Here is a 21,493-nt window from a genome sequence, read left to right as displayed (position 1 = left end):
CAACCCACAATACCTGAAAATGTAGATTGAAATAATTAAAAATAATTTATATTATTAGATTTATAAATGATACAAGCAAGAGGATTGAATACATACATGCTCCCAGTTTTTTGTTGAGGTAGATTTGAAATGAAAACAACATCAAAGGGATCAGTTTGTGCCTTGTCACTATATGCTGAGTCATGAGACCAATCTATGCCTTGCTTATCTCTGTAAAAATTACTGATCGATAGATACAGAGGTACAAGCTTAGCAAGCTTATCTATCTCAGAAGCCACATAGGCATCATGACCTGCTGATCTGTATGAGTCATACACTTTGATACATCTCTCCTTGAATGAGATAACTGCCAATATCCAATGAAGTTTGTCTTTCAAGTTGACTGGTATCAAGACATTGTCAACAGTATGCCACGGTACATTAGCTAGCAATTTGTAGCCCCTTATGTACTCACATACCACATCCTCTTCTTTGGCTACATTTGCATTACTATCTGTATCAGCATACCTGTCGAAGATTTCAGCAATTCTTGTCTTGAATATACAATCAACAGTTGTATACTTGAAGTTGGTTGTTTGATTGTACTTGCCCTTCTTTCTCAAGTAGTAAAATATGACATCAATATGCTATATATAAAACTAAATACATAGCGTCAGTACATTGAATGAAATCAAGGAAAACAAACTGAGTATAGAAGTATCAACTGCTGAAAAAAAATTGAATTTATATAATTCTGTTAGATACATACTGATATATAATTGGCACACTGAAAATAAACTGAATATAAATTTGCATCACCTGTTAGATACATAATCCTGAATACATAGATGTATTTAATATTGAATACAGTTAAATACATTCTGATATTTTCTTCTCGGATGAAAATATGAAGATGTGTATGAAATACAACACAACTATCTTGATGGCATCCCCATCGTTGTCATGACCCCAATTCTTGTCATCAAAGCATGTTAACAAATCTTTCTTCTTGACATACTTTGCACCGCCAAAGTATGTCTCAACAATCCGGTTAGGCACCTTTGTGTTGAACTGAAAATCTTCAGGGTCACCAATACAATTGAGACCAGTGACAAGCGCAAACTCCCTGATTGAGAAGGATAATATTGTACCATTGACGTATATTAAAAATACATCGTATTGACTTCCTTCTAACTGCAGAACCATGAAGCATCTGAACAATTGATGCTGGATCTCACAACGCTTCATATCAAGGAAACTTCCAAAACAAGTAGTACCCAATATTTTGTACCTCTCTGGAGTTAGTTTTTCTTTGAGGTCGGAGACTATGTATGTGTTAGTATATGAACTGATATGCGGTGATGAAATAGGCGGGTGTTTCACAAATAGTTTAATTTCCTGCAAACAACAAGAATTACAAAAAAATTTCATATGTCAACAGCAATACATAACTCATTAATTGTTTTGAATACATATAAATACAACTAAATACAATATGCAAAATACACTGGAGTAAGAAATTAGTGATGAAAATAGTTGTATACATATAAATACGTTCACATACAACAATCAAAAGTCATTGTAATGAGTACAAAATAACGAAGGCACCTTTAAAATACTTATGAATACATCTACATACAATATGCAAAGGTCACTAAGTACAAATACAGTGAATAAACTTTTGAATACATCTATACACATCTAAATACAATATGCAAAAGACACTAGAATAAATAAGCACAAATCGGTGAAGCCAAATTTTGTATACATATAAATGCATCTACATACACACATGCAAAAGTCATTGTAATAAGTAAAAATAAGTGATGGAATTTTTGAATACTTATGAATACATCTAAATACGATATGCAAAAGTCAGTGTAATAAGTATAAATATAGTGAAGACAATTTTGAATACTTATGAATACATCAACGTACATATAAATCAAATCAACAAATAAGAAGAGGAAGCTATGTATCTACTATTGCACACATATAAATACAATAACATACAATAATAGAAACCCATTGGAGAAGGTAATACTCAATGTATGAGGACTCAAATACATATTGATACATCAACAATTACCTTTTCGTTCCGTGTATCCGAGCTATTTCTTGCATCGACCTCCTTTCCCTTGACACCTGAAGCATCATCCATAGGTTTTTTTCTTTTTTTCACAACGGAAAGTGTTGATTCTTTCGAAGATTTCTCAACTTGGGCTTTTTTCAATGTGTCATTGCGTATTTTTGTTCTCCTCTCTGCAACTGTATTTGCTGTTGAACCTGCAAATTCTAATTCCGCTTGAGTGATTTGAAAAGAGAAAGAGGGCCCATCGAAATTGAGTACTTTGGTTGGTATACCTCTGGCAACCCTCTTCTGGATGTTGAATCAGCAATTGGAGAGAAAATCTAAAGTTTTCTGTTGAATACAATAATAATGGTTATTGTTTATAAAAAATTAGTAGAGATAAATAGAATAAACAAAATACAAGCGAAATTCTAACAAGTTAAATACTTACCACAACTATTTGTAGCAAAAAATAACGAAAGTTGAGAGAGACAATGCAGATGACGTGTATGAAATTAGCGTGGTGACTGAGAATGAGGAAGAGCTAGGCGATGTGAGTGAGAGAGATTTTCAGTTGTAAAATTGTGGTTTCTGGGAATGGGAGAAGAGAATGGCGTGTATGAAATTAGAGAGAGAGAAGTTTACATCAAATACGGTAATTATGTGAGAGAAAAATCCGAAAAAGGAGAGAAAAATAATAAATAGCGCATATAATGACTTAAGGGTAGGAGGTAACCATAAATAGATATTTTGCTATAAACATTAAAAGGTAGCTATAGAATATAATTTTTTAAAATAATATTTATTTAAAATAAATAAGGTGTTAACCTTTGCTATAGGAGGTAAAAATTCCTATCGGATTCAAAGGCCCAACATTTTAAGTTTGTTGGGCCATCAAGTAAAGAACAAATATGCGGACCATTCAATATAGCTCTTCCAGAAACTTCTATGCCAATTGCATGCGGATAAATCTAGCATTTTTTAAGTTCTTTTATTTTTGTATTTATGTGACAGTTTGTTAGAATAGGAACAATCAGAGAGAGACAACTGTAGGTAGTTATAGAATAGATTTTATTTCTTGCCCAATACACTTGTATAAAGATACTCTGTACAACTTACATCATTCGTTGAATGAAAAGGAAAATTCCTAAAATCTATCAATAAAAGGGGGTAATTTAATCTATCAATTATTAGATGTATCTTTTGCTCTTGGATTTCGATATTTCTCACATTACTAATCTCTCAGAGGCAATTTGGCAAATGATTTGATTATATGCTTTACTAAAATTTTACCAGAAAAGAGGCGTTTTGAGCTTCATGCAAGAAACTCCTGGAGACAATTTTGGCTCAAGATCACCATGCAGAAAAAAAGTAAGTAAATTAAAAGGGTTGAGTTGATTTTTTATACAAATATTGAATAAAAGAGTTCCATAAAAATATCAGGACATATAAAATGAGGAAAATGGAGCATCAAAGTCAAATTTTAAGGCAAGGAATACTTTAGTTTATAAATTACCTTTGACAATATTCTTTACATAATCGACATGAAACTTTTATATTCTCTAATAGCATTGCGCATGTTTAACCCAAGCTTGAGAATTTTACACGTGGAGTTGAATTGGTTTTATCTATTTATTTTAGTTTTTATCTTTTTTTTAAAATTTTTTTTATTGTGTTGGCTCCGTTTGATTTTACAAGCTTAAGTTTTTCTAGACCGCCTATCGTATACATGATGAGGTCATTATATTGTAAGATTAAGAGCTTTATAATAATTAAAGTAAGTAAGAAAGAATAAATGGACTATCAGCTAGGATAACTAGCTACTTTGTCCGTTCATTTCTCCATAAGATCATTGTTTAGGAAAAGAAAACTCATGACAAAATAACTTTATATGATTACGGTCTCACCAAATCATTGAAAAAACGGAGAAGGTCCAAATATATCCCGTAATTTCAAAAATGATCTAAGAATACCCCTCGTTATACTATTGGGCTATCTATACCCCTACTGTCATACTTTGGGTTCAAATATACCCCTCATTTAAACGAAGGGACACGTGTCATCGTCTTATTGGCCAATTCTAAATATCTCCTAATTAATTAAAAATACTCAATATCCATACCCGAAAAATAATTTTATAAAGCAATTTTTTTTTTGTAAAAACTGAAAAAAACTTATTTTATTTTTACTAAAAACTGAAAAAATCGAAAATATTTTTTTTCTAGTTTTTAGAAAAACATTTATTTAAAAGAAATTGAAAAATAATTTCTAAAGCAATATTTTTTGTAAAAACTAAAAAATAAAACTGAAAAGTAATTTTCTAAAGAAATATTTTTGTAAAAACCGAAAAAACAAATATTTTCTTTTTTTCAGTTTTTAGTTAAAAAAAATCAGCTTTTTTCAGTTTTTAATTGCTTTAGAAAATTATTTTTCAGTTTTGTTATCCAGTTTTTACAAAAATATTATTTTAAAAAATATTTTTCAGTTTTTTTTGAAGCAGATTTTTTTTGTAAAAAATGATTAAAAAAATATTTTAGTTTTTTTCAGTTTTTAGTTAAAAAAAATCAGTTTTTTCCAGTTTTTACAAAAAAAAAATTGCTTTATAAAATTATTTTTTGGGTATGGATAATTGGTATTTTTAGTTAATTAGGAGATATTTAGAATTGGCTAATAAGACAATGACACGTGTCCCTTCGTTTAAATGATGGGTATATTTGAACCCAAAGTATGACTGCAGAGGTATAGATAACCCAATAGTATAACGAGGGGTATTCTTAGACCATTTTCGAAAATAGAGGGGTATATTTGGACATTCTCCCTTGAAAAAATAACCATGTGAAAGATTCACAATTTTTATTTTTCAAATTTTGATATGATAGTGGTGCCAATTTGTTCGTACCCAACTTATTCAATTAAATATATGTTACCTCCATCAACACATGCACTTATAAACAATGATATGTATAGTCTAGACAAATAAAAATAATTTTACCAACAATACTAGTTTTCTACCTTTACTAAGATTTGAACGTTAATTTCATATAGTTTATTGCATTTTTCATTAAACGAGTCAATTACTTAAATGGTCATTCAACTATTCGAAATTATCTTGTAAAGTCATCTTTCTTTCATTTGTAATAACTTAACCATGCCTGTAACACTCGGAAGGTCACTCAACCACATTTCTCAAATATTTGATTGTCAAATACCTATATTACCCTCTAAATTATCAACTTTTATCTTCTTCTTTTTTCTTTTCTTTTTCTTTCACTTTTTTAATATTATGATTTTTTCTCTTTTTAATCAACATTATGGACTTACCTATAGAACAAATAAATTTTACTTAAAAATAAAATAAAAAAAATTTCTAGCATATATAATATCGGAATAATAATATAATTAAGCATAATATTCAAGAATATATAATGTACATTATAAAATACCTTTATTTTAAATAATTATTTTTATAGTACGTGCATGGAATATATATTATAATTTTTTTTATTTTCTTTCATTCTCAATTATATTGTGTAAATAAAATATTATTTTTTTGTTGTTAATATTAAAATTTTTATTAAGAATAAATTGTTCCAATTAACTTTCTACTATGCTCAATATTTTATTATTCCAGCATTATATATGTTCAAATAATATTTTTATTTTTTTAATTTATAAATAAAATTTATTTATTCTACGGTAAGTCTATAATATAAATTAAAAAGAGAAAAAAATTATAATATGAAACAGCTAAACAAAAAAGAAGATAAAATTTGATAATTTAGAGGGTAAAATAAGTATTTGACGATCAAAAGTTTGAGAAATCTAGTTTAGTGATCTTTTGGGTGGTATATGTATAATTAAGTGACTTCGTTATGCCCACATGTTGAATCTGGTGACCGACTAAAATAAATATTATATTATTTGCTCGGTTGAATTGTGTCAAATTTTCATACCTGATTTTTTTTTCTGAGCAAAATAGGGAAAATATTATAATTGATTCTTTTTTTTTAGGGTCCAGATTGTAATTGATTCATGTCATGAGATGGTTTCTCTGCCCCTTCTGAAAGTTCAAAATAAATAAACATTATTTATTTATTTAATTATTACCATATTTTTGTTTTACCATTTTTCTGGGAGATATGGGGGGCATCACTTGGCAACTGTACAACCTCAAAAATTTCAGAAGAAGAATTATACATCATATTGGATTTTTCAAAGTGGGGATAAGGTCCACTCCTTTTTTTTGGCTCGAAGCTCATTCCCTTCTTTCTGTATTGGTTGTAATTGTTTGAGAATTTTCAGAGTTAGAAACAGAGCGCTACTGTCCCTTTCTTCCATTTTCAGTCACTAACCTAATCAAAGACTCCATTTTTATGTGGTTCTTTGTTATCCACTCAATTATTTCAAGACACATAATTTAATTTCTTATAAACTGTCTTCTTCTGGAGTACTTTCAAAACTTCTCTGGATATAAAGCTCAACCAAGAGTACAAATTGTTGCTATAAATTCAGTTTTCTGTTGTTGGTTGCAATTGTTATATTCAAAATAAGCAACTTGGTGCTCAGTACTTGATTCAAAGGCAAAATCTTGGTGATTTAGCTACTTGGGTATTTAAAAGGATGATGTCTGTGACTTGCCATAATCTTGAGATTGGGAGAACTCCATTGGAATTTTTGGCTTGTGGGTGTTCTTCTAATAACAAGGTGTTAAGGAATGTAAGTAGAGGAGGATTCAATGCTCGGAAATTGTTCTTCTGTAGACAAGAAATTGGTCGCTGTCGTTCGTTTTCAACTAAGGCTTCACTTAGTGGTACTTACTTGAATCATTATATGTTAGTTCTTATATTTTTAGGCCTATAGTTTTGTAAGATCGCAATCTTGGAATAATTTCAATATTGATTTGTGGTTCTATTGCAGGGGTGGCGCCAGTGTTGGATTTGAATAAGTCAGCAAAACCTATTTCACTTACTAATGTGTTTGAAGTGGTTGCTGATGACCTCCTTACACTAAACAAAAACTTACAGAATGTGAGTGCTCTTTGAATATTCTTTAATCAATCTTTCCTGGTTCAAAACCTTTGCTTATTTGATTTTTGTCAGCTAAATAGTGTAATGGAATGTATGCAATGAAATCTTTTTCTTTGGTTATTTCTCGAAGAATAGCTGCCAAGGTAGCTCCATGTTATGATTATCTGGGAATACTTTGGGTCATTAAATTCTTTTTTTGGAGGCACGGTCAGTTCATTTGAGCTTATGTTCTGCTGGCATTGCCAAATAACTAATAGTTGTACTTGTCATAATAACTTCATTGACTCTCAGTCGAGCGTAGTTTTGTTCCCAAATGAACTGATCTGATTTAGGAGAGAGGTGCAGTTATAGACTATTACATGTTCATGTAGTGAGGCTTAATAGATGGTCATGGTAGTAAGGATAACGAACTGGAATCAATTAGTATGTTTATAATAATAACATACCCAGTGTAATCTCATAAGAGGGGTCTGAAAAGAGTAGTTCGTATGCAGGCTTTATCCTACCTTGTGCGGGTAGAGAGGTTGTTTCCGATATACCCTCGGCTCAAGGAAAGCAAAACATAGCAGAATAAAAGGAATACAACAGCGAAGAAGAGATGTAAAGAGAAGCAGTAACAACAACAAGATAATAAGAAAACCGAAGCATAAGGAACATCAAGTAGTAATAGAAATCAATAAATATGTTTATTTGACCAAATTTGGGTTATCGCCTAAGAAGAATTAACCATAGGAAGAGTCACAGTATCACACTGCCAAATGATATCTTAATCTTGAGCTTCTGGATATCATTTCAAATAGTCACGCCTATTCTTTTAGACAAATTTATTTGGTATTTGATCATCCCAAATGAACTGCTCTAGATGTAGGAGAGATGCAATTTTGGACCAGTACATGGTCATGGTAGTGACGCTGAAGAACTGGAATCACTAAATATGTTTATTTGACCATGTTCAGGTTATTGGCCTTCGAAGATTAAACATAGATTATGCTATCACTCCAAAATGATAGCTTGAGCTTCTGAAGTTCATTTTAAGAAGCCAGTCCTACTTTTTGACAGTTTTAATTACTAATATTTATGATTCAAAGACTTGATATAAGAAATAAATGTAGCTGGGTTTGAGAGTATCTCAAATGTATATCATGATAAATAAGCACACATGTCTAAGGGTGACATAGTGTGATGTCAACTGTCAAATAACTGAAGAAATTTCATATCAGTGATCGTCACTTGCTATATTTGGGTTTTTGAAACTATGTTGTTTAATTTGATCAACACAACATGACTGTTCAGATGGTATATATCAGCAAATTTACTTTTAATCTATCTTCTTTCTATTCTGTATCTAAGAAAATCATTTTTCAGATTGTTGGTTCAGAGAATCCAGTTTTGATGTCTGCAGCGGAGCAGATTTTTGGTGCTGGTGGCAAAAGGGTGAGACCTGCTTTGGTGTTCCTAGTGTCAAGGGCCACAGCAGCAATTTCTGGTTTGAAGTGAGAAGCACTATTTGGTTTTCTTTCTTTTACTACTCACAGCAACATATCAGCTTAGCTAATATTTATTAAAATAATTTGCTGCCAGGGAACTGACCATAGAACACAGAAGGTTAGCTGAAATCATTGAAATGATCCATACTGCAAGCTTGATACATGATGATGTGTTAGATGAAAGTGACATACGAAGAGGTAAGACATTTTAAGCAACTTGTCATTCTCCTCTGCTGTGTCAGCAAATGCACTGTCTTCAATTATTTAAAAACTCAATAATGATTATCACTCTTGCTTATAGTTTAATACTTTATTAAGGTGGCTGAAAAGGTTATTGTATATTCTCAGTGGTTATTGCTTTCCAGGCATCAACGTGGATGCTATTGTTCTTAAAAATGAAGTTTTAATAATAATTTATGAGGAAAGTATCTGTAGAAGAAAACGTCTAAGAACATATTGTCATCTTTCTGATTCTGTGATGATGCCGTGATGCATGCTCTCAGTTTATCAAAACAATATTCAATCCTTTAAAGAGTCTCACTTTTGGCAATTTCAGTTGATGAAGAATTTCAGTAAGGTATATCTAAAGAAATAATATGTCCTAGAGTCTACTGTGGGCACCGGCCAATCTGGACAGATGACATTAACAGAATAACCAGATATCCGCTGATGCAGCACCTTTTTATTGGTTAGAAACCTCTCAGAAAACGTTTGTTTGACAGTACGACATGGTTGCATCCCTATGAGATTTGGGCTTATCGTTTCTAAGCTATCTCTTGTGCACTTCCTTGGACTAGCTGCTTGTTTCTCTGAGTGTTTTAGTAATTATTATTGATGCTGTCCTGATTGATCTGTATGAGGTCTTCCTATCAAACATGATGTGTTTGACTTACTTTCGTAAAAGACAACCAGTATGCTTTTCATTAGAAATATGCTTGATTAGCCAGAGCTCATGTGATGAGGTCTTCAATGTTTAATTATTCTTCATACATTTCATTTTTGGGTTTCTGAGAACTTTGCAGAATTTGTCAGATCTGTATGCTTTATTAAAAAATATATTTGGACTCCGTACAACTGTTTTTTGAAAATAGTATACCTGACACACACAGACACACAAAAAGAGTGAAAAATGACAAGACTGCAGTAGGTATGCGCATTATCAAGATTAAGAAAAGAACAAGAAGACTGGATTAGGTCTTCACTTTCCCAAGGTTGTAGAGGCAGATAATACTAGATTGTTGTTTCTACTTTCTACCACCAATTTTCGTCGTGTTTGATGCTTCCTTTGTACTTGAGCTTAGATCAATTGATGATTAATTCCATAATAGCGCTCTAAATATGAATCTCTGTGTGTCATTCAGGTGGTCATCAATCCTATCATTTACCCTTGTGCTTCTTCTAACTTGCTCCTCTTAATTGCAATTTCTATTGTACCTTCTCCTTAGCTTCCTTGAATTGACCTCTTAAAAAAAATTCCAATCCAGGAAAGGACACAGTTCACCAATTATATGGTACTAGAGTGGCGGTACTGGCTGGTGATTTTATGTTTGCACAGTCGTCATGGTACCTAGCTAACCTTGAAAACCTTGAAGTCATAAAGCTCATTAGTCAGGTATCTTAGGGTCTTCTTGGTTTGTACATCTTGGAGAATTGGCAACGTTGATATCAATATTAGTTCGTTGCACCTCAAACCATTTGTGGTTATTGGTTTTTGTGGCAGGTTATTAAAGACTTTGCAAGTGGTGAAATAAAGCAGGCTTCTAATCTGTTTGACTGTGATGTTGAGCTGGAAGAATATTTGCTCAAGAGTTACTATAAAACAGCCTCCCTGATTGCTGCAAGCACCAAAGGAGCTGCCATTTTCAGTGGTGTTGACCGTGATATTAGCGAACAGATGTTTCAGTATGGGAAGAATCTTGGTTTATCGTTCCAGGTTGTTGATGACATATTGGACTTCACTCAATCAGCAGTGCAATTGGGGAAGCCAGCTGGAAGTGACTTAGCCAAGGGAAACCTTACTGCACCAGTACTTTTTGCATTAGAGAAAGAGCCAAAACTTAGGAATATAATTGAATCAGAATTTCGTGATGCTGATTCTCTTGAGGAGGCCATTAATCTAGTCAAGACCACCGGGGGAATTCAGCGAGCACAAGATTTGGCAAAGGAGAAAGCTGATTTAGCACTGCAGAGCCTAAAATGCCTTCCTTCTAGTCCTTTCCGAGCAGCACTTGAGGAAATTGTGAAGTATAATCTGGAGAGAATTGAATAGACGAAAGCACATTATACACCTTGGCTATATCATTCTATAGAAGCCCTTATATCTAACCATATCGGAGAGGCATTGAATTGAAGACTCTGTCACTATAATTTCAATAGGACAGCCACCAAGATTAAAGTGCTTCTCTGTGCTTATATACTGATATACAGGTTGTAATTGAGGACTTAAGCTCCTAATATAGCAATACTGCGTCCTAGCATTCTTTAGAATTTGTCTAATAAACTGTCAAATCCAATTGTTGTTGTATACTAAAGAAATTCCACGTTACAAATAATGTCATGTACAATTTACTCTTGGTTTTCTTGGGTGATATATATTCATAAACTAAGGATTGTTGAACTCAAATGACATATAGAAGAGGTGTCACATGCTTATCTATAACAGAAGCCAACTCTTCTGTGCTTTAACCATCTTAGTCTATAATCTGCATATCTGAAAGTGAGATAATTTGTTAGGAAAATGTTGAAGAGGCTCCAGGAGAAAGATACTCGAGGCTAAACTTTAGAACAACTCTTTTTTCAGATTGTATGTTATATGTTGCAACTTGCAACTTTAAAATCACAAAGGACCTACATTATGCTGTTCTCGTCTCTTTTTATTGAGACGACAAGGGTTGTTTTATTGAGAATATATTCGTCGTAAAATCAGAATTGCAAACAAGGCCGTACAAACTAGTAACAATGTTTGACTTAACACATAATTTAAAATCATATCATTATACTAGTCTTAAAGTACGCGCGTTGCGCGTGTTACCATATATAATAAATATAATATTTCAAAGAATTACATAAATACTATATTATTATGGTTGAGTTATAAAATTAAAGTTAAAGTTAAAAATTATAAGTTTCTAAATATGATAATTGTTGATACTATTTAGCTAACTCAAAAAAAAGAAAGAAACTCTATCCCATATAAGTTCTTAATCATCTCATTCAATTGACAGAAGACGCCTTCTTTTTGCTCACGAGCAAAATGCAATTTGTTCTATTTCTTTAGTATATAAGAAATACCATATAAATTATTTCCAATAGATTAATCACAAATATAAATTCAACCGCTACATTCTAATTAATCTACTCATTTTGTTTTTAACTTTCTATGTATGAGATTATATGTATGAATATATTCAAGAGTTTTATAGGATTTTGCGGTTGATGCTTATTACTGTATTATAATCGATTTTGCATTATTTTTTTATTTTTTCCACCACAAATGCTATTCCTATAAAAAAACTAATTTTTGTATCTAAAAGTTTTGTCAACTGAAAAAGGGTTTACTTATGATGAATTTGGAAAGAAATTGAATGTGATTTATTTTTTAATTTGTTAATTCAAAATTTTAATATTTATTCTTATTAAAAGAAATGATTTATTTTTTGTTGATTGAAATTAGTAATATTAATTCATTACAAGTTTTAAATATTTGACTATAGTTATAATTTTATTTAGAATTATATTTTTCAAGCCTAAAAAATCAATCAAATTTTTAAGTTTTGATATTTGTATTTGCAAAGTTATTAATGTCAACAGCCCAACACCTTTCTCTCTTATATTTTTATAGTTACTTGTTGAAATTATTGAGGTGTAATTTTCAAATATTATAATATGAGATAAATTATACAAACTAATATTAATAATTAATTACTCTCTCATATTTTTTGTTCATGTCTATAATGGTTTCCACAAAAATGCCACGTAAGGAACAAGTGACACCCTAAGTCACAAAATGACTGAAGATGTCATGGTTGAAGTGTTGAAATTCATGCACCACACCCGGAATGCTCTCGATGTTCTCTTTTAGCCTTTCTTTTCTTTATGTTCTTTTTGTTAATTTCTCTTATTTTCTTCATTTTAAATATTTACTTTTCTTATACAATTTCAATTTTATTATTTATTTATATTGTATATTTGCTTCCTTTATCTTTTTCTGAATGTTCGCTATTTTATTTGGAGGGATGTAATCTAATTTTTTTTTTTTATCTATATAATGTTATTTTATTAATTATAATTTTTTTTATAGTGATGCATCAAAGACATAATATAATATTAATCAGCTACATGTAGATGAAAGGGGTATATCACATATTTATTTATGCATAAAATAAATTTTAAATTGGATTGAATAAATTTAAAATGGATCGAACCGACAAACCTTACAGGAGTGCGGTACAATGCCCAAATCCTAATTTTTTGTAATTCATGAAATTGATTTGTGCGGTTCCAGCCGTGAGGGTCGAAGAGGATAATGAGAGTGTTACAGTACTTGAGTCAATGGAAGTCCAAAGCCAAAGACGGAATTTCACAATCACTTCTTGTCGCCAAATTCCTCTGCTTATTACATGTCACCAACAACTATATTTGCTCCCCTGTCATGGTATGTATGTATGTATGTCTCCGATTAATCTGCATTATTTTTGGGCAACAATTAAGCTTTTCAGATTATAATTGTTGAATGTTCTTTTGGTTTAGGTTTACGGTCCTAGTATGCTACCGACACTGAATCTTACCGGCGATGTTTTGCTGGCCGAACACTTATCGCCGTTGTTGGATAAGTTGGGACCAGGTGATGTAGTCCTCGTTCGCTCACCTGATAACCCTAGAAAGACTGTTACTAAACGCATTGTTGGTATGGAGGGCGATACTGTCACTTTTCTAGCCGACCCTGCTAGAAGTAACCGCCATGTCACCTTAAAGGTGTGCTCTTTTTCTATGTAATAATACCCTTTTCAATTCTTGGATCGATTACTGATACTTGTCAAGTTAGGAGCCATAGTTCAGCTGATTTTTTTAATTGGTTTATTATAAGACCATATGTCTACTCTACAATATAGCATGAGTCATTGTTGCAGTGAAGAAGTTATAGCAAGGCATAAACAAAAATATACATTCTTCTAACACAGTTTATTTAACACTTGTGGCTGCATAATTTATATTTTTGATGATTTTTTAATATTCCACTATAGTCAAATGTAGTCATTGTGATGCAGATTCACTGTTTTAATCTTCCTAATGTTCTGTGTCTTTCTCCTTCCTTATTGATGCAAAAGTCTGTCCTTCCTTAGATTTCTACTAAGTTTGAAACAACTGATAGCGCACACAGTTTCTGCCGTGAATGCTCCTAACTCTTGAAGTCTCTTTGCTTCTATTTAAGCAAATGCGAGAAAAGGCTGTACCTTTGCTCTTTAGACTTCCTAATTTTCCCCCCTTCCATAGAGCACAAATATATGTATGATACACTGAGAGGAGAGAGATGGTTTGTCCTACATAGACCTCCAAATGTGTTGGCCCGTCAGTGTGACCTATAATGATTGAAGGTGTTAAAAGAGAACAAGGTAGATTTAAAATCACATGAAAAGAAGTTGTCTCGAAAAACCTACAATCCAAGTGAAATTAGTTAAGAACATAACACAGTGGAAGCAATGGATCCATAGATGATACCAACTTGTTTGGGTTAAGGCTTAGTCGTTGTTGGTATGCTTACATTAGGTCCAATTTTTGCCCATAATCTTTTTAGAGATTTGTATGGTAGAGTGAGGAGGAGCTTCTAGTTTTAGTAACTCCATAAATTACTAAATATTGGATGAGATAAGCCCAGGTAAAGCAGAATGGATATAGAGGATCATTGTTGACCTTGACTAGTTTGAGTTGAGGCATATTTGTGGTTGCATAGAGAACTGCATAAGACCTCTATTCCCACACACACAAAAAAAAAAAAAAAAAAAAAATGGTCAGCTAATTCCTTGGTAAGTACTCTAGTTCTAATTAATATATGGTTTGTAGAAGAATGCCTTGTCAATTGTCATGTGCTAAGTCATTGGATCTCAGTGTCTTCTTTACTGATTGTAATTGCCAGGACCTGTGATAATGTGCTTTATATTGCTTAAAACAAACCAGAAACACGTCCTACACTACATTAGGCATGTTACTACGAAGCTTTCTTATGCTTACTCACTTAGGTTCTCACTGTTGTTTCCAAGAGCACCTTCAGTTTTTTAAATGCAAGTTTCCTTCCATTTTTGTAGGGTATCTGAATCTGATTTTTCTGCCACATTCACAAGTAAATGGAAAGACAAAAATGTGATTTGAAGTTATTCTCTAAAATGCTTAAAGTTTTATTGTATTCAATGCTGTATGCTTTTTAGCAGTTTCATATTGATTCTCTTATTAGGAGTCCGGAACCAAAAATGATGCTGTAAACTAGTTTAATCATGAAAATGAGCTGCCAAAACTAAACCGAACATTTATAAGATTATCGCAGTTAAAACTGAGATATATAGCCCCTAGTTCACGGAGTCCTGAAGCAAAATAATGCAAAAAACTAATTAAATCGCGAAAAGGGGTTGTCACTAATCTGAATATTACTAGGTTGCATCATTTTAGTTACAGACTCCTCTTATTAGAATAACAATTTGAAACTGGCTTGGATTCTTGCTTGAGGTGATATTCCTATGCTTACTGTGTGAATGAGGTGATATCTTGTTTTCTCGTTCCATAATAGTTCTACTTGTGATGCCTTATATAGTCTAATAGTTTTTTCCCTTCTTTCCATTTGTCTTGGATGCGGGGGGTATCTAGGTTCCAAAGGGGCATGTTTGGATTCAGGGAGATAATATTTATGCTTCCAAGGATTCGCGGCAACTCGGGCCAATCCCTTATGGTCTCATCCTGGGAAAAGTGTTGTGTAGAGTAAGTTTCATTACCTTTACTATCTAAGCGAGGCTGAAGTTATAACTTCTGTATAGTTCTATTTATAAAGGTTCTAAAGCTTGCAATTCTTTTCCGATGAAGTAATAGTTTATTGTTTTTGTGGGGGAAAAACTATGAATGCAAAAGGTATAACAAAAGGTTTCAAAAACTAAAATGTACAAATGTTATTCCTAAGAAGAATCAACCAGGACTGATTACTTGGCCTGGAAATTGGTGACTGCTACTTTTTTTGAAAGGTTTGAATGAGCTTTTCGATTTGGTCAGTTTCTAGTTATGCTGTTTATAAAGTCATTCGGATAAATTGTTGTTAGCTCCCTTAGTTTCACGGCCATATTCATGAACCCTTAACCTTTTCTGATGTACTCTTTATATTCCCCAAGTTCATATGCAAATGCAATTGCAGTTTATCTGTCTTTACATCCCAAGCATTGCAAGATAAGAGCTGCCGTATTCTTATCATAACCATCGTCTACTTTGAAGTCTTTTGATTTTATTAAATGATGGTTACTTGCCTTTAATTAGATAACTTCTTCGTGCTAATTCATCTACTCCCATCAAATATTCATATCGGTACTTGGGCATTAATGCACAATATTGGGGGTGTTAAAATCAGACGATATATGTATTTAGTAAACATTTAAATATCTGGTAAGCAGAACTAATTTGCTATTTTTTTTTTATATATACAGGTATGGCCACCAGAGGGCTTTGGCTCATTATGACAAATAAAAACAATGCAATGTATCGAAGATATACAATTGAAGCAAGTCCTTTGATTATTGTCTTCTTCTGTGAAGATTTAATTTGAATAATGATTGCTAATTCATTTTGTTCAGGATGCTTCAATTCCAATAACAGAAGATTGTCTAGTTCATAATGTGTGCGCCCCTCTAGAAACTTCTAGATTAAAAGAAATATTCATGTAAATAATCTAAAGTTTTCTAAATATATCTTCTTTAAATATTATATAGTAATTTAAAGTATATGAATAGATTACTTTAAATATTATATACTAGTATTAACAAGTATACTAATTATTTCGAAAGATGACCTCTTTGAAAAAATAACTATAGGACAAGTAAGAGTTCTAAAAGACTATAGGACTAACCAAATAGAAGTAAATAAAAATAATATCAGAGACGACTGCTAATTGTAATATAGCAAGTGTTTGAAAAGTAGTTGAAACTTGATACCCGAGTTTGAAAACTCTAAGGTGACTGAATTTTAATTTTTTTTTGTATATTTCGGCTATTCTTTAAATATGAGGGTCCAAAAAATGACCAGTTGTGCATATACACAGTGGGGATTGGAATTGGAGGAAGTGTGCAAATAACCATTCTTAGGCCTGCTATTTAAGAATTAGTCAGTGGAGTACTTATTTTGTCCTGAAAATAAAAACTAAAAATCTTAATTTCAGGACAATTTAGGATATTTGTGTCTTCAAAAAATTAAATTAAAAAACTAAAATTGAGCACATATTGGAGTAATTCTTCAATAGCAACCCGTTATTTACGGGGAGAAATATAAGGCCCAACATGTAAAAGCCCAAATGATAAGGCTGGGTCTGCCAGAAATGACTCTATAAGATCACTTTGGAAGCTAGGGTTTACAAACATTGCCTTTGAGAGAACAGAGCGAGCTTATGAAACAATGGCGCTCTAGTTCCGTTGCGGGCATATAATGATCTCGAGTCATTTCTTCGTCTCTGCAATTGATGAATTTCATCGTTTGCATCCGTAGAAAGTTCTCACATTTTCTCTTTATGTTTATTTCTCTCATGTTTAATTTCTGCTTTAGTGATTTGTCAGATTTTATATATGGCCGATCCAATGGGTTCTCGCGTAATAATAAAAATGTGTGGGAGCTCAATTTCACCCGGCCGATATGTATATTTTGGGCAGCCTCCTCAAGGTTTTGCACGTCTATTCATCGTGTTTTAATGCACGGATTCTGCCCTACATTTTTATCTCCTTCGTTTTTAAGCTCTAAATCATGGCTTTAGGATATTTGAAATGTCTTTTAAGTGGTTTAGAATTGTGAATGCGTTATCGGATCCTAGTATGGTAGGTTAATCAGAAGTCAAATCTTTTTAACTACTTTGTAGGCTAATCTTGGAGCAAGTTTTATTATCAGTATTTCGATAATATGTTATTCTTGGAGGTTCATCCCTTGTAAATATCACCATCTAAAAAGGTGAAAGACCAATTCTTTGCTATTTATGCTATCCAGTTTTTGTTTTGGCTAAACAAGTATTTTTAACTGAACTTGAAGCTTCTTATTAGATTGAAGCTTTAAAAGATGGATAAAGATTTTGTTACCATGTTGATATACAGGTATTGTTCATGAAGTGACAGACCACGTTGTTTATGTGAAAGAGATAAAATCATATCTTACGGATAACATGAGTAATTTGATTCGTATAAATCGGAAAATCATTGTCATGGCCATTTTAGCTTCCATCCACGATCTGAACTGAAGAGGACAACTCCATTGTCTCTTCCAGAGAGCAAATCTTTTCGTTTAATTTATTCTGCATCTTTTCCCTCCAATATTAATGTGTAACATAGCTCCCTCCAAGTGTTAAAATGGTTGGAGGCGGTTGGGATTGAATTAAAAATTTGAATGGTTGAGATTGAGTCAACAAATTGATCTTGACATGTTAAAAAGTTCAGACGTAAGTTGTTTTCATATGCAGAAACATCATGTTTTTAGATGGTTCACTGACATATTCCATTTATTTCTTATCATTAACAACACATTCCGACCTTAGCTCAGTTGGTAGAGCGGAGGACTGTAGTGTCTTTGCTGAAATCCTTAGGTCGCTGGTTCGAATCCGGCAGGTCGGAGCGTTTTTGTCTTTTCTTTTGTTTTTTAATTTTTTTATTTTTCTTAGGTCCAAATTTGAACGTTCAAATCAAAACCATTATGGTAACACTTTATATGGAATATTGTCCAATATATTTACTATTAAAAATAGTTTAAATATGTTCTTCCTTTTACTATCCTTTTAATTGGGACCTTCCAGTTATACTATGAAACAAATATGCCCCTAATTTAAATAGAAATACACTGTCGCAATCTGTGAAATCTCAAAAAATTCAATTTTTCCATTTTTTCTTCAAAAAAACACTTAGTTCAAACAAGTAATACAAAGAAGAAACAACCTTCAAAGTTCTAATTCTTATTTCTGTTTTCTCACTTCCAAAGTTCTTCATTTATAGCTTTCCAGAAACAGAAAATGCGTTAAAATTTGAAAAAGGTGATATTAGAAAGAGATAGAGAGTAGAAAGTTTGTTCTGATTACTAGGGCAAAGCATCGAACATGTGAATGTATATGAATGAAATTTTTTGAAGAAAATCCTAAGGGGAGCAACAGAGGTAAGCGCGTCAGAAAATGAATATCGGTTTGGATTGGTTCGATTTTATTAGGTTTTTTGTTAGTTAAATATTATTTTAATTAGTAAATATATGTTTAATAAAAATATAAAAAAATGATGAACATATTATCTATTAAAATATTCTTGTTGGAGAATTTTCTTAGTGACACATAAGATTTTGTTGATGTACATTTTCAAGGTTAATAGTTCTTAACATATGATGTGAATATGGAAGAACAAAAAGATTGACGCATTTCAGTAACACTTGATGAGAAAGTGATCATACAACCCATTATTTAAGGTTAATAAATATGTAGCACTTCATATACTATTATCATACCCCGCAAGATAATCCCAAATATTTCTATATATTTTTTAAAGAAATTTCTATATAAAATCTTAAAAGTACATATAAAAATTATATATTTATATGTCGGATTGATTCTTTAATTGGTTTTGTGCGATTTTCCGGTTCAATTTGTATCCTAATTGACGTACACAAAGTCATCGGTCATAACACTACTGATGAGTTGTGCGTATTATAACTCTTCTCCATCAGTAAGGTGCACTTCATCAATTCTACATAAAATAATTCTTTCTCAAAAACGACAAAGAAGGAAAAAGGAAAAAACAGAGAAGAAGAAGAAGAAAGAACATGGCTAGATTAAGGGGACGTTAAACACAAATAATCCATGTCCAATAGCTAGCAAGTCTTGAGAATTGATGGCAATCTAGAATAGCCGTTTTCTCTACTGAGATGGATCAATCTCCGAAGAGCAGTACTCATTTTCAATGGCAAAGTCGTAAATTTCCTTAAAGATATTCAAGAATATTCGAAATTTGATATGTAGATATAAAAATAATATTTAATTTATATACACTATATAATGTCTCAATGCAATGTATTTAACTAACCACATATGGTTTTATCACCACTCAGTCAAGTTCTCATTTGTCCTATTTCATCTGATATATATTTGACTAGATAGGGATCAAAATGTTAGTTTTACTTGTATGTACTCTAGTGACAATGGACGCCCATATTATAATGGTTAAACTTAGTTTGATAGAGAAAGATTGCTTTAAAATTAAAATATTAATAGATTAATGCCTTAATCCATTATGTGTTTAAGTTGTATAGAAATGAAAACGTATACATCAAATATTTTGGAATATCCCAAATAGAAAGAATATCATATAAATTTGCTGGAGCAGATGAGGTAGTTACTTTAGAATATTAATTTTAACTTCTAGTTTTAGAATTTAAAAGTGGTGAATCTATCAAATTCATTTGAAATATTCACCATATTGTTTAGTAACTATCTACCAATAGAATAAATTTAAAATTTTAAAAACATCAAGATATTGGAAAGACTAAAAAAGAAAAAAGTAACGGTTGATAATTATGTTTACCCTTAAAATTGATAACAATTGAATTTATACGTGATTTTAAGGATATGTGGATTAATCCAATACAAGTGATCAATAATGTTAGATAAGCAAATGAAAGATACAATAAATAACCAAACCAGTAGTAGTATCTACAAACGGATGTCATACTTCTAGTGCTTATGGCGCAAGCTTTCGAAGGACCGATGGGAGGACCGTTCTCATGGTAAGGTTCTCCTTCAAATAGCTATTACCGTGTTCTTAACTCACATCATACTGGCCTTTTTCCTTTCTTTTATAGGTTTGCCTAAAAAAGAGGGGTTGCTATTATAGGTTTTGACAAGAGGGGTTGCTATGATGGTAAGCAACCTCCACTTCCAACCAAGAGGTTGTGAGTTCGAGTCACCCCAAGAGCATGGTGGGGAGTTCTTGGAGGGAAGGATGACGAGGGTCTATTGGAAACGGCCTCTCTACCTCATGGTAGGGGTAAGGTCTGCGTACACACTACCCTCCCTAGACTCCACTAGTGGGATTATACTAGGTTGTTGTTGTTGTTGTTTGTATAGGTTTGCCTAAGACCACCGAGCTTAGGCCTTTCGAAGGGGACGAGGACGTATCCTTGTCCGTTGATCCCTTCGTTACGAGACAGCTCAGGGCTGCCGCAGGGGAAAAGAAGAAGAGGAAAAGAAAACCTTCGGGCTCCCCGGGTCCCGAGGTGAAGCCAAAGAAGAGGGTGGCTCGCAAGCCCAAGAAGAGTACCAGCTCCCGGGTGCCAGATTCTGACTCGCTTCTCTTGCTCAGGGATGAGTCGGAAGAAGACGATATTTTTATCGCCCACGGATCGACCCCTCCCGAGGAGCAGGAGGAAGCCAATGGGGAGATTCGTGAGACCGACCTCTCTCAGACTCGAGAGGCCGATATGGAAACGGGGGGTGGAACCCCCTGGGACACCGACTCTCCTCCGAAGAAAGCGCCTGGTGTAGTAGACATTATGGAGACACCCTCCTACACCGAGTCCATGCTTGAGGAAGCCCAAGCAAGAAAAGAGAAGTCCAATAAAGGGGTTCATGACGCGAGCGATCCCCTCCATACTTTTCTTCGATGGTGTGGACTCGTCCACTTTGGAAGATTTTTCTGGGCTGGGCGACCTGGAAGTCCCGAAGAAGGATATATCTT

At 32.7% G+C, this 21,493-nt stretch overlaps 2 protein-coding genes and 1 non-coding gene across 4 annotated transcripts; all 3 read left to right on the top strand.

Moving 5' to 3' along the window:
- The first annotated feature begins 6,268 nt into the window (after positions 1 to 6,268).
- LOC107765960 (solanesyl diphosphate synthase 2, chloroplastic-like) lies at positions 6,269 to 11,113 on the top strand. Its single transcript, XM_016584659.2, has 6 exons — positions 6,269 to 6,860; positions 6,968 to 7,077; positions 8,443 to 8,570; positions 8,659 to 8,762; positions 10,049 to 10,176; positions 10,285 to 11,113. Exons 1-6 carry the CDS (start codon positions 6,671 to 6,673, stop codon positions 10,831 to 10,833), a joined length of 1,209 nt encoding a protein of 402 aa, XP_016440145.1. The 5' UTR covers positions 6,269 to 6,670; the 3' UTR covers positions 10,834 to 11,113.
- Positions 11,114 to 12,990: 1,877 nt separating this feature from the next.
- On the top strand, positions 12,991 to 16,428 carry LOC107765961 (mitochondrial ATP-independent inner membrane protease subunit 1a). Of its 2 annotated transcripts, none has more exons than XM_016584661.2 (4): positions 12,991 to 13,218; positions 13,314 to 13,538; positions 15,420 to 15,530; positions 16,241 to 16,428. In XM_016584661.2, the coding sequence occupies exons 1-4, from the start codon at positions 13,090 to 13,092 to the stop codon at positions 16,271 to 16,273; spliced, it is 498 nt and encodes a 165-aa protein (XP_016440147.1). In that variant the 5' UTR covers positions 12,991 to 13,089; the 3' UTR covers positions 16,274 to 16,428. The 2 variants fall into 2 exon arrangements, with proteins under 2 accessions (XP_016440147.1, XP_016440146.2); XM_016584660.2 differs by having other exon boundaries at positions 13,094 to 13,226.
- Positions 16,429 to 18,311: 1,883 nt separating this feature from the next.
- TRNAY-GUA (transfer RNA tyrosine (anticodon GUA)) lies at positions 18,312 to 18,397 on the top strand. Its single transcript is given in 2 exon segments — positions 18,312 to 18,348; positions 18,362 to 18,397. It is a non-coding gene; the product is annotated as a tRNA-Tyr (tRNA).
- Positions 18,398 to 21,493: the final 3,096 nt, after the last annotated feature.

Source organism: Nicotiana tabacum, chromosome 2 (genome assembly GCF_000715075.1).
Source record: "Nicotiana tabacum cultivar K326 chromosome 2, ASM71507v2, whole genome shotgun sequence".
In the NCBI taxonomy this organism is placed as follows: Eukaryota; Viridiplantae; Streptophyta; class Magnoliopsida; order Solanales; family Solanaceae; genus Nicotiana; species Nicotiana tabacum.
Note: the sequence above shows the minus strand (reverse complement) of the source record. Positions and strands in the feature narration are given on the sequence as shown.